This window comes from Chenopodium quinoa, unplaced genomic scaffold (genome assembly GCF_001683475.1).
Source record: "Chenopodium quinoa cultivar QQ74 unplaced genomic scaffold, ASM168347v1, whole genome shotgun sequence".
Classification (NCBI taxonomy): Eukaryota; Viridiplantae; Streptophyta; class Magnoliopsida; order Caryophyllales; family Amaranthaceae; genus Chenopodium; species Chenopodium quinoa.
Window position 1 is genome coordinate 1,332,840 of NW_018743977.1, and position 12,808 is coordinate 1,345,647.

The 12,808-nt window shown below is 34.2% G+C and overlaps 2 protein-coding genes across 2 annotated transcripts; both read right to left on the reverse strand.

Moving 5' to 3' along the window:
- Nucleotides 1–1,063: 1,063 nt before the first annotated feature.
- On the reverse strand, nt 1,064–5,975 carry LOC110689707. The gene is made up of 4 exons (XM_021866487.1): nt 5,720–5,975; nt 5,270–5,404; nt 2,059–2,246; nt 1,064–1,585 (listed from the first exon to the last, which is right to left on the reverse strand). The coding sequence occupies exons 1-4, from the start codon at nt 5,776–5,778 to the stop codon at nt 1,398–1,400; spliced, it is 570 nt and encodes a 189-aa protein (XP_021722179.1). The 5' UTR covers nt 5,779–5,975; the 3' UTR covers nt 1,064–1,397.
- Nucleotides 5,976–7,147: 1,172 nt separating this feature from the next.
- On the reverse strand, nt 7,148–10,695 carry LOC110689708. Its single transcript, XM_021866488.1, has 2 exons — nt 10,056–10,695; nt 7,148–8,891 (listed from the first exon to the last, which is right to left on the reverse strand). The coding sequence occupies exons 1-2, from the start codon at nt 10,174–10,176 to the stop codon at nt 7,318–7,320; spliced, it is 1,695 nt and encodes a 564-aa protein (XP_021722180.1). The 5' UTR covers nt 10,177–10,695; the 3' UTR covers nt 7,148–7,317.
- Nucleotides 10,696–12,808: the final 2,113 nt, after the last annotated feature.

Genomic DNA, 12,808 nt, shown 5'->3' on the forward strand with positions numbered 1-12,808 from the left:
TAAGAATTTAAGATAGTGTCATATACTCATATTAAACTCAAAATTTCGCCAATTGGGGTCAATTTCCTTAAAAAAATAAAATAAAATAAAATTGTGGTCAAATTCTATCAACTTTAACCAATAATTTTCATCTCTATAATAATAGAGTAATACTTCCTCCGTTACTTTTTAGTTGACATGTTTGCCAATACACAACTTCAACCATTCATATTTTTAATTACCGATAAGCAAAAATTATGAAAATTTGATATTTTGAAAATATATATCGTGACTAATCTAACAAGATCCCACATGACTATATATTTCATTACGTATAAAGTACAAAACACAGTCAAAGGGGAGTGTGTAAATAGTGCTAAAGTCAAAACGTGTCAACTAAAAAAACCGAAGGTAGTATATACTATTTGTTTTGAACATGATGCAATCCTTTTTAAAATAATCTTAGGTCATGTTTAGTTCACCTTATTTTTACTAATTTAAGAAGAAAAAAAATCAGATCAGATCAAATCATAAAAAATAAGTTTTGACACACCTTATCATTTTATGTGAGGTTTTTTTATAACTAAATATCTTTAATTTCGTTAGGTAAAATATTATGAAAATTACAAATTAATAAAATACACGTCATTACAAATCTAACAAGACCCCAATATCCCACTCATATATTTTTTCTTTATAAATTATAGTACATTCATACACATAAGGTCAAATCTGACAATCAAATCAGATCAGATCATATTAGACCAGCAAAAATAAGGTGAACTAAACAAGCCGTTAGCCATCTCTATATCATATGGAGGGAAACTACATACAAAATAAAAAAGAATATGAGATGTATGTATAAAGAAATTGATGCATATATTTAAATAAATCAATGGTCAAAGTTCATTCATAAGCTTGTAATTCACCTTCACCAATTATATAGGCATAAGATAATACAAGTACTACCTATGGCATTATGATTTTCCATTACAAATGTACAAATCCTCAATTGCACAACTGTAACTAATCTCGATTCGATGTCAAATAACAGAAATATGAACGGAAAAAATAAAACTTAAGGAAGAGAAATTTCTTGAAGTTAAATCTAAAAGATCTAATAGTGTCCGTTTTGTATGCCTTTATAGGCATTTGTAAGCCTCAATTCATACATTGTTTCTACAAAAAATTTCATCAATGGATTCTAGAGAAAAAACATTTATAAGCCTCAGATTCATACATGAACATACCAAGGTTATACATGTACTCTAGTGTATGCTCAAAATTGCACGCTCTCCAGGAAAATCGCGATAATATCTCATGTATGTATAAAGAATATATGAATTTATTATTCACTTCCGCTGCAAACTATGGAGGAAGTTCTTCCTAAGCGTATTCATGAAAATTGCACTAAGTCGTCATTCTTTACCTGGACTTTTTGTCTCTGGACACTTAGTGCAAGCTTGACATGCAGGGGAGGGGACGTCATCTGAGATGTTAATCTTAAGGGTTCTCTGTGCTTCTTCATTTCCTGGAACGTAGAGCACTGCATCCAAAATTAAGATGTCGAAGTTGCGTGGACGGAAGAATGATGACCAGGAGTCATCTGCCAAAAGCAGCAGGAGAAAATATCAGCAAAGAGGAAGGGAGAGACAATATAGGCAGCACGCAGCTAATAACTGACAACCCCCCGGCCTCCACCCAAGTTGATTTAGACAATTAATCCCACTGTCGAGAACTAGTTATCATATTATTCATTCCACATGATGATGTCACAAGATATTAGTGTTTGATCCCTCTTTACTTTCGGGAATGTGATAAAACATTTTTTGGACATTCTAGAATGGCTATGTAACTTAATACTTTCAGACAATAGGAATTAGGAATATTTTGTTTTGGGCAAATCTTATCACGACATATTGCTCAAAGATTAAATAATCATTACATCAATTTTCTACGATTATCATGTAAAAAGCTACTCTTTCAGCCTCCAAGAATACTAAACAACCCTCCTCAAACAAAAGTTAGAAAAGGGAGGTATAAGAAGATCAGGTAAAAGATAGGAGATTATATGTTCACCTCCATCGCGAACAGCCTTCAAGCGAAGAACCCCATCGCCTTGAGGTCCAGAAACAGGGAATGTGCAGGAAACAGATTTTCTCTTGTGAGTCACAGCAAGCGAAGCACTATACCAAGGGCCTTTAACTACTGGTTCACCTATCGCATTTATGACTTCCTGGTTTTTGCTGGCTTTGTCCATTGCCTTGCTGAAACCAAAGAGGACAAAAGTTAATATCAAGCAGGTTCAAATTTGAGTTCAAGATAGATTCAATTATATTGTGAAATTGGAAATACTGCATAACCATTATATGTATATGACAATTCAAAGATGAAACACACTTATGCACTGAGAGAGTATTTATTAACACCTGACTGTATGAAAAAAAAAAAAAAAAAAAAGCAGGATAATTAAGTATTTAAGCCACCAGGCACCAGCCAGATAATATAATTAAGCCTGCCTTTCACAAAACTCAATCCAGGCAATACAATATATGCCAAATGCTTGTGCAGAAAACTTACTTAGGTTTTTTATTACAGAGGTTGAGGATGGTCTTTCTTCAGAACATCTCGTAACTTTCTATATATTAATAGTAAATATTAACCTTCCACCAAGACATAGTCATAATTACACATACTACACTAAGATGTCTTGAAAAGATTTAAATACTTTCTTCAAATAGGAAAATTCCACGAATCGACTTAAAGCAAAAAATTCACTTCAATTTTTAGGACTTGGGTCAATAACAAAGTACACTGTAGGTAGTGCAAAATGGTTGTTATACTTCAAGCATATCTTCTAGGAAAACTTCCCCCCACCCCCCCTATCAATTTGGTTTGCCTGTTTGGTGATGGAGAAGCTATAGGATTTCGAGTAATAAAGGATAGTATAATTGATTCACATTAAATCCTTATCTTCAATATGGAGACTGAACATTTAGACTGTTATTTAGACGAAGATAAAAATATGACTACATTTGCTAATGCATCATAATAGTCCATATGCAGCTCATATTGTCAGTTGTTACCAGTAAGGCAGTCACCACTCCCCTCCCCACCTCACCCAAAATAAGGGAAAAGAACAAAATATCTCAAGGAAAAATAATTAAAGAGATTATAGAATCTTTTTCTCATATCTACAACTGAAGATTCACCAGTTTCCCAACAAGATTCAAGCTTTGTTCACTACACTTCAACAATGTTTCAGGAACATGAAATCACTAACTCATGGCATTTCCTAATGGCTAGAAGTCTAGAATCCCAAACAAACATGAAGTATTTACTTAGACCATTGATCCATGTTGCATGCACCTTATTTTGAATCAATCTTTGTTATCTGTTACATAAAATTCACTTAGACAGCCACCCACCTCTTCTTTGTTTTGATGCGACTATGTTTTCTAACACAGAGATCCTGGGCAGCTGGGCACAAACTTTCTCTCAGGAGACAGTCTCTAGAAAAGGGGCAACGCTTAAGCCTGAAAGTGCTTTTCTTTTCTTTGGTAAAATATATTATAATTTCTTCCCTGATTGTTTTATATGTTGACTCAGTATTCAAAATATGAAGGCTGTCACTCCAAATACCCATGCTTATATATGCTAAGGTCATAAGTTGTCAAGCTATATATGGGCCAGAATAGATATCCTCGTATATAAAGGGCACTAGGGCTGTTTGGCACTATAAAGATGGACACACATTTTATAATTTCGGGAATCCCATGTACGATAAACTTTTCCTAATATAGCGGCACTACTATTTATGAGTTTTTCAAAGAGTGTCCTCTCATATATTCTTCTCTATGGGTACAAATTTGTCAAAAAGATCCCTTTTGATTCCATACCATCATTAATTCAATAAATAACAGAGAAGCAGCGTTATGAATTGATTCTAAATTTCAGTTGAGATCAACAAATATCATACAGGTTCCTCCTGTATCCATCTTGTAGCGAGTCTTCTTCTTCTTCCTTCTTGCAAGACACAATACATCCAATTAAAATCACTTTTCATTTACCCTCTCATCAAACAGTAGATCACCTTTTCCATCACTATCAATAATAAAAATAGTTAAGCCAACCTCTCTCTACACTGATATTATCAATCAGACAAACACAGTTTTCCAATTAACATGGAAAGTGAGAGAAATATTTTCTGGGGGCAAGGAGTTAATGGAAGAAGATGGTAAATTGTTGGAAAACTTCAGACAATCATATACATTTCAAATATTTATGTCACCTTAGTACCTTACTATGGTGGTGAGAATCAAAAGGGAGAAAAGGACACAGTACAAAGGAACTGAAACCACACTAAGAATCTATGAGGTCAAAAATTAATATGTAGTTTTGCATAAAGTTAATAGATATCTAGTTCCAATTAATTATACAGTGCGAGCAGTTAAATGAATGGCACAAGAGTTTTATACTTATAAAGCCACTTTCTAGCAACTACAAGAAAAGCTTGAGTCCTCCAAGGGAACTCCACTATCAACATCTTTGCAATTTAGTGGTGACCGCCACGACAACAACAATAGGCACTGTAGTTTTGTTAGGACTAACTACATACTGATACCTTTGATAATTGTATTCTCAACTATCTGAGATTAACTCTCAAATAGCTATTACTATCCCCTCACCTCTCACATATTTCGCCGAAGGAATTAAAGACATGAGTATGTGCACGCCTGAATATACCGCATCACTTTCTTTAAATTAAACTTGTAGCAGTTATTGTCACTAGCAAATTCTGTAGCATTAAGAAACTCATGACTAAATAATGTCAATTCCATTGCTTCAACAAACCTTCTAGCTCCTTATACAAACCTTTGCATTTAGGTCCATCCACAAGCCTTGCAATATATAATGAACATAATTGCAATTCTTCCTTACTTCACATAGCAGCAACTTCATCTAATGATTAGTCAACAGAATTTGGGCCTATTTGGCACCACTCTTTTTTTTTTCAATACCAAGTATGTAGTAGTGTATTAGAAATTGTTGAGAAATTCTTCAGATAACTTGACTCGTGTATCAGGTCAATCAATACGAATAATTTCTAAGGAGTTTCTGCATTGCGAATGCTAACAGCTAACAGTCTTGATATGTCAATGTCCGAATCAATGAAACACATAAATGAATCACATTGTTCTATAGTGCAATATTATGTACAAGTCATAATCACTACATTTTTAAATTCAAAAAACCAGCACGAATAAACGAATAATGAGCTGTATCATACCTGCTACATCCCTGGTAGATAGCAAGGTCATCAATGGCACTCAAAGCAACACCACCAGTAAGACAAAGCAGTGCAGTCGACACCGCTTTTCGGCCTAATGATCTGCTTTTTTCTTCATTAACAGACTTCGAAGCACTATAACAAAGCCAATCCAAAGAATTAACATATACTGACTACAAAAATTGAACATTTTCAATGATTAAAAAGTCAATTTTACAGCACAAATCAAAATGGGCAAGAAGAAAGATAGAAAATTTGAGCTAAAATGCGATAATTAGCAAATGGGTATTCATTATTAAAGATAGTAATACAATAAATTTCATCAAATAATCAATCATACAACTTGAAAAGCTAGAACCCAGAATTGAACAAACAAAGAATCAATAGACTAAAGTTATATAAGCATAATAAGAGATTAATATATGGAAGAAATTTGAGTAATATTGGTACCTGGAAAATTGATTTGATGATGAGATCCGAAAAAGAGAGGGTAAATTTCTTCTAAACATAGTTGATTTTTCTTTCAAATTTTATTATTCTAAGTGTTAAACCCTAAACAAAACAAATGAAGGGTTTCGGGTATCGACTAGCGAAGCAACAACGTGGTTTCATCCATGCCACGCCTACTAAAATGGGGTTTGATTGTTTGAACACTCCTAATTTTGCTTTTGGTTTTGTGTCTCAAGCCTCGGAAAGCCAGAGGTGGCAAATGGAGTGTTCGGGTTAAATTTAAGCCATGATTTTCTTTTCACTTAAAGTCAAAAAACTAATTAACTTAAGGTTGTATACTCGTATTCAGGCCTATAATTATTCGTTAAGCAATTTTATGTTCATCAAAATATTGATTTTGTACGCAAGTAGGGATGTTCACCAAATCAAGATTGGACCGAAAATTAAATTTAACACTCGACGCCGGTTAAGCTAGAACTGATCTTAGACAAAACTAATAAAACTGATCTAAAACTCGAACTGGATCGATTTAGATCGGTTTTAGAATTCTTCTTTATATCTTAAAATATGAATATAAATTCTCGACCATAAGATTGGATTGATATTCTTTGATTCGAGACATTGCTCGAGCCAAATAGAAAAGGTATTAGGGTGTCAAATCACACAAGATTCATAGTAAGTCAAATGTTACAATAAGCCAATAATTCAAGTATAATTAATAATAGTATTTTTTTCATGAGGCAAGAGCAATTGCTCAATGTGGAAATGTGGAGGTAAAAGAGGCACCTTCATTAAGGACAACCAAGGTTAAATTTAACACCCTTGCACCTCATATTATTATTTGGATCTAACTATTTGTACACACATAGTTCAAGCACGGTGGGTCATTAATTTATGTTCATACTGATGAGCCAATTTGAAATCATACACTATCATAGTCATTTTAGCGAATTTGAGGGGTATAATGATAAACTTCTGGCACTAATGTGAAAGCATATACTTGTAGGAGATTAGAACAATTGGCTAGCTTCCTAATTTTTAGATCCAATATTATGGGTCGAATCTCACCAAACTCATAAAACAATTATTAAAGAACCACAAAATTTGCTGATAAAAATTTGATGTAACTTTATTCACTCTTAAATAGGATACTTTTGAAAAATATGTGAGGTATTCATTCTATAATATTGATTCCAAAATATTACTTCGTATTTTACATTCATATTAAAAATCCACACACTCGAGGTGTGAAATGTGAATAGAGCTAGTAATCAATATATGATCCTCATGACCTTTTCATAAAAAACATAATGTTCCCTAAGATATTGTTCATTTGTCACATTGTTAGTTTGAAAAGAAGTTACAGTATGGAGTGTGATCAAATTACACTAGCTTACTATGATCCTTTGACATATAAAATATATAATCAAAACAATTCACAATGTATGCATATAATTTTATAAAACACTTCCATTTACATGTTCTTTACACTTTCTTTAGCCATTTTTGCTAACAAGCTTGAATTGAAGTCTAGAAAGATAAATCCTATTAATATGATCCTAGAACAGGTTAAACAGAATGACTTTTGGCAAGTTATTCTACCACCTTTCATCCCCTAACCAGTTGTTCTTCTCTTTTGGACCACTTGGTCCAGACTGCTCACAAAGTTCTCCGGGAAGCTTGCCAACCAAGTTTGCAATTGAACGACGTAACAGCAATGGAAACCGTTTGATCACCTTATCCAGCTCTTTCCTTGAATCATAAACAATATTTGGCCCCCACTCTCTCATATACTGCAGCCAGCAAGGCTCGGTAACATCTTCTCCAAGATATTCAGCAGCAATAATCTGGTAATGGGTGCTAGAATCCACAAAGAAGTTGCTTCGAGCACAATCATTTCTTATCCCAATACCAAGACTTGAAGATCCTTGAAGATAGGTTCCCGGATATGGGTAGCAAGCGTGGCCATGTTTAGATGCATAGACGACAGGTCGGTTTCCCTCTATGAACTCCAAATCACAAGCATTCTTCCACACACCACCACTGTGCTGTGAGAAGTATACACTATGAAGTTCACCGCTGAAGTTGCTTATACGAAGAGTAAAATGTTCCCAATCACCAATATGTTCACCTGTCCTGCTCAGAGCAATATTACGTGGCCCAATCTTCAGGGTGGCTGGTCCATTGAATGGTGAAAAGAGCCACATTGCCAAATCAGTGAACGTGCCACCTAAAGCTGGTTTTACATGAACATAAAGTTTGTCTGTTTCAAGGTTCCCGCGCTTGAGAACTTCCCTTCTTTCATCAGCAGGAAGGTCTAACCAAAACTCACCGTCATTTGTTCCACCACGAGGCAGATTAGAGCCTTCAGCATCAATAGGTTCACCATTAGACTGCCCAGCTTTAAATAGAAGAGCTCCATTTATGAAGAACCATGAAACAGAAGAGGGAAAGTAGACCTCATTTGGGTGGAAGAAAACAGTGGGACCATAGTGATGAATCAGTGCATGGATCTGATTGAGATTTGGCATTGCATGCCAATCGGGGTCTTTGTTTCTCAAACATGCAACCGGCATTTCTTCTCCTGCATTCCACAGGCTGGTACAACAGAAGGTTCCAACAGGGACACCTCTCCCCTGCATACCTCTGTTACGAGGCCTAGTCTTAAAGAGTTTGCAAGGGATATTCCGGAATTTAGAGTTTATTTCAAGCATTGAATCACAAGTCTCACAATCATCGACAAGGTCCTGTCTGACACATCCTACTTCAGCCAGATCAGGTTTACCAGGCTGGGTTGTCACAACAAAGCCTAAGGCTTTATAGCCTGAAGGGGGTTTCGGCAGCCAGAAGTAACTATGTTGATCATAAATTTCCATGCCGTCATCTGAATTCCAGACCAAAGTATAATCAACAGGCATCACAATGGCTGGTAAGCTAGGATCTTGAGACGCCAATCCCTTAGCAATCAGAACATGGCCATTTAAAGGCTTGTCATTTGGTTGGCAGTAATGACCAAGGCTGAAGAATCCTTCAGGTATGCCCACAGGCTTATAGAATGAAATACCTTTTCTTCTGTCATGTGACAAATGACAGCCCCAAATAAACTCGAACCTCTTTATTTGCGCAACTTCTATCTCTCCAAGGTTTATTACCCCAGTGGCAAATCCTCGCCCTGATGAAAATCAGCACAAGTGATAATTGTGAATATGTGATTCTATGGTACATGTAAGGTCACACTTCACTGTCAACTTAGTGACTGTAGTTCAATTACTTTACATCTAGATTTTTAAAACCATACGAACGTGCTCTAGGATGTCCAGAATAAACTGAGTTATTTTCATCCTAGGTAGGGCTACGACTAACACGAAACTACATGATGCATGCCAAGTCCTGTTATCCTTGCTTTGCTCAGTTTAGGCAGAAAAAGATGCTCTATTTTCTTTATGATAAAACACTATCGATATGCAAAATTGGTCTAAAAGTCCATGCTGATTGATTATCTATTCCACAAACAGCAGCAATCTTTGTAAATCATAGAAAGCAATCAAATACTAGAATAGTCATAAATGCACGGCGAGAAAATTATTAAGTAAACATATCTTAGTATAATTTGACTGATGTATTTCTGAATATGAAATCTTTTACTCTAGATGATTGCAACATAAAGCATATAATTGTAAGAGCAAAAACAGGAAGAAAGCAACAGTTTGTACTATTGACAAAACAATGGAAGACATTTGCAAAAGAACAATTAGTTAATTGAATTTTAAAAAAAAATGAAAACATGTATTGTCATTTGGCAGCTTCTTCAATGGCTGTACATTTCATTTAAGGACACCCATAGTCAATTATTTACCCAAACAACCACACTTTCTTGTGAAACAGGGTCGACCATTTACCCCTATATAGTTTATACACATATAACATTTTACGTATTAGTGTATTACAGTATATGAATTATAGTGTGACACGGTCTCATATGACTATGTAAAATACGCTTATCATTGACAATGTACATAGCATTAAGATTAGTATGATCATGAAATTTTCTGCCTACTTAAATCATAAAGAAAGATTTTGTCACTATATTAATCATAATCAATTAACCAAATTAAACACAGATTTTACCAAACAACATACATAATAAGCAACCTAGAGAGTAAAAACATGATCAAGTTCCACATTTTCAACTACACCCACCGACCCACATGCTCATATGAGTGATAACCATATCCCGAGATCAAATCCAGTCTACATCACTGAGATATAACAACGCCAACAAAAACATTCTTCAACAAAATAATAAGAACAAAAATGACAGGTAGAAGAAACACACCTTCTGGCCATTTAGGCAATGGAGCCGGTAACAAGAAAGTGTTTAAAGAAGGCGACATATTTACAGATTTAATTCCATAATTTCTGGGACACCCAATAATCTTGCTCAACCACACCCCCATCAAATCAACTCAACTGTAATTGATCAAACCCATTTTCACAAAACGGGTTTCCGGGGAATCGGGTTTGGGTTTTACCCTGATAAGTTTAAGAAGTTATACAATCAAGAATTCTGCAGATTATTATTGATCATGTTTTTGGTGTTGTTCTTGAATTTTCAGGATTTTAATGTTGTTTTTGAAAGGAGAGGGAAGATGGGTTTAAGGAAGATCCGAATGAAAATCCGGGTTTCAAATAGTAGGATGTAAAGGAAAGGAATGGAATCAATTGAATTCTTTGTTGATGTTGTAGTCTTTTCTTGTTGAGTGGTATTCTTTGTTTGTTGGACTGCCTCTACCAAAAAGGAAAAAAGAAAGCTAAACTATGCCCACCAATCCATGATTAGAATCTTTAAATTAATAATGTTATCCCTGTGTGGAAAAGGAAAAAATAAATAATGGTGACCCCAATTTTTGCTACATACACCAGTACATATGGCGACCCTCTTGAAAATCAGTTAGGAAAATTGGCATGAAATAATACCAACTATTAACGGTCAACTATTTGTTATTAGCGGTACGACCTTTTGTAATATATGCAAAATAATACGCCGATCACCGAAAAAGTATTTCAAGGAATATTTTGTCTATATTTATTATTATTATTTTATTTTTATTAATTTTCTGTTTTCTTTTCAAAATACATATAAGGTTAACAAATTCCTTTATAATCCAAATTAATATTGCCCCACCCCTTGTTAGGCTTTTTTTTTTTTTTTTTTTTTTTTGAATTGTTAATATGCATTTAAATATTTATTTTTCAAAATACCTGTAATAATTTCTACCATCACACAATATTAAATAGGGTATTTAAATGCATTATTATGTTGATATATTTAGTTTCAAAAATCCAAAATTTCCCCACATTCACCAACCAAGATAGTATGGGAAATTTTTGAAATCTTTAAATTTTTTTTGAAACTAATTATATGAAATTAATAATGCATTTAAATAACATATTTACTATTGTATGGTAGTAAAAATTACTACACGCATTTTGAATAAAAAAAAAATTAAATACATATTGACAATTCAAAAAAAAAAAAAAAAAAAAAAAAAAAAAAAAAAAAAACTAACAAAGGGGTGGGGCATTATTAATTTGGACTGTATTCTAAAGGAAATTGTCAGCATAATATGTATTGTGAAAAAAAATAGAAAATTAATAAGAAATAAAAAAATTAATTAATTATAAAAAAAATTAATAATAATAATAATAATAATAAATATAGACAGAATATTCCTCGCGACACTTTTCAGGTGACTGGCAAACTATTTTGCACATATATTACAAAAGGTGGTACTGCTAATAGCAAATAGTTGAATTCGTATTATTTTGCACTCACCATTGATAGTTAGTATTATTTTAAACCAATTTTCCTATCAGTTATACAAAATGACCTTATTTAAGAATTTTATCCCACTTATAACCATATTTCATTAAAATGTTAATTAAAGTTAACTATGGTTAGATTTATTTTTATTTTTTTTTAAAGAAAAAAAAAACACTTAAAAAAATTAACAACCACCAACCATCTACCTCCACCACCTCCTTCACCGAAACCCTAACCCTACCACCTTACCTAAGCCACGGCAAAGGGCTAGGTTGTCAAAGGAGGGAGGTGTTTAGGGTGGTTTGGGTTTGAGCGGCCGGAGGAGAGAGAAAGAGGGGGAAGGTCGTGGGTTGTGGTTCGAGGAGGAGCGGCACGGTTTGAAGGCTGCGATGGTGGCTGTAGTTTGGGGCAACGGTGACGAATTGGCGGCTGGTGGTGTTGGCTGTAGGGATGACAATCGTAAACGGATATCCGCTAATCCGATCCACTCGATATAATTAAATGGACGAAAATCCGTGTTAAACGGATGAAGGGCGGGTGATGAATCGGGTCAGATTCGGGTGGGGGTCCGTTTCATCCGTCACCCGATCCGTCATCCGTTTATCACCCGATCCGTCATCCACCCGATAACATATACATATATTTATCATATTTTCTTAAAAAAAATAATATATTATAATTTTTATTTTGTAGAAAAATAATTTATAATTTATACTGTATTTTTTTTGAAGCAAATATACTGTATTTTTTTTAATTAATATACTGTATTTTTACTTATGTTTCTTAAAAATATAAACCCTCCTAATTTAAGAAATCCTAACCACTTAATTTTGAACGCCTCTGCTTTCACTCAATTTTGCCTCTCACTCTCTCAGTCTCTCTCATCTAACTCGGCGTCTCAGTCTTTCATTTTTCTCACCGGCACTCCGGCAGCACTCCTCACCTGCAGGCTGCGACACTCCTCACTGACATCGGCGGTAACGTGGCACTCCTCACCTCCTGCTCGCCATCAATAGTTTCATCTAAGCTAATTTTCTAGTTGATTAGTCTAAATAATTCTCCTAAATTTTATGTAAATTACTAATCAACTAATAGTTTTCAACTTTGTTCAATTTCTGATTTTGTTTTTTAATTTCAAGATTAGTAGATCTGTTTATGAAAGCTATACTATTTATTTTTCTAGTTTGCCTCTAAATTTGTGGTACTGGTTTTTAATTTCTGGTGATGTCGTTTACTGATTATAGAGCTTTGTTGTTGCTTTATTT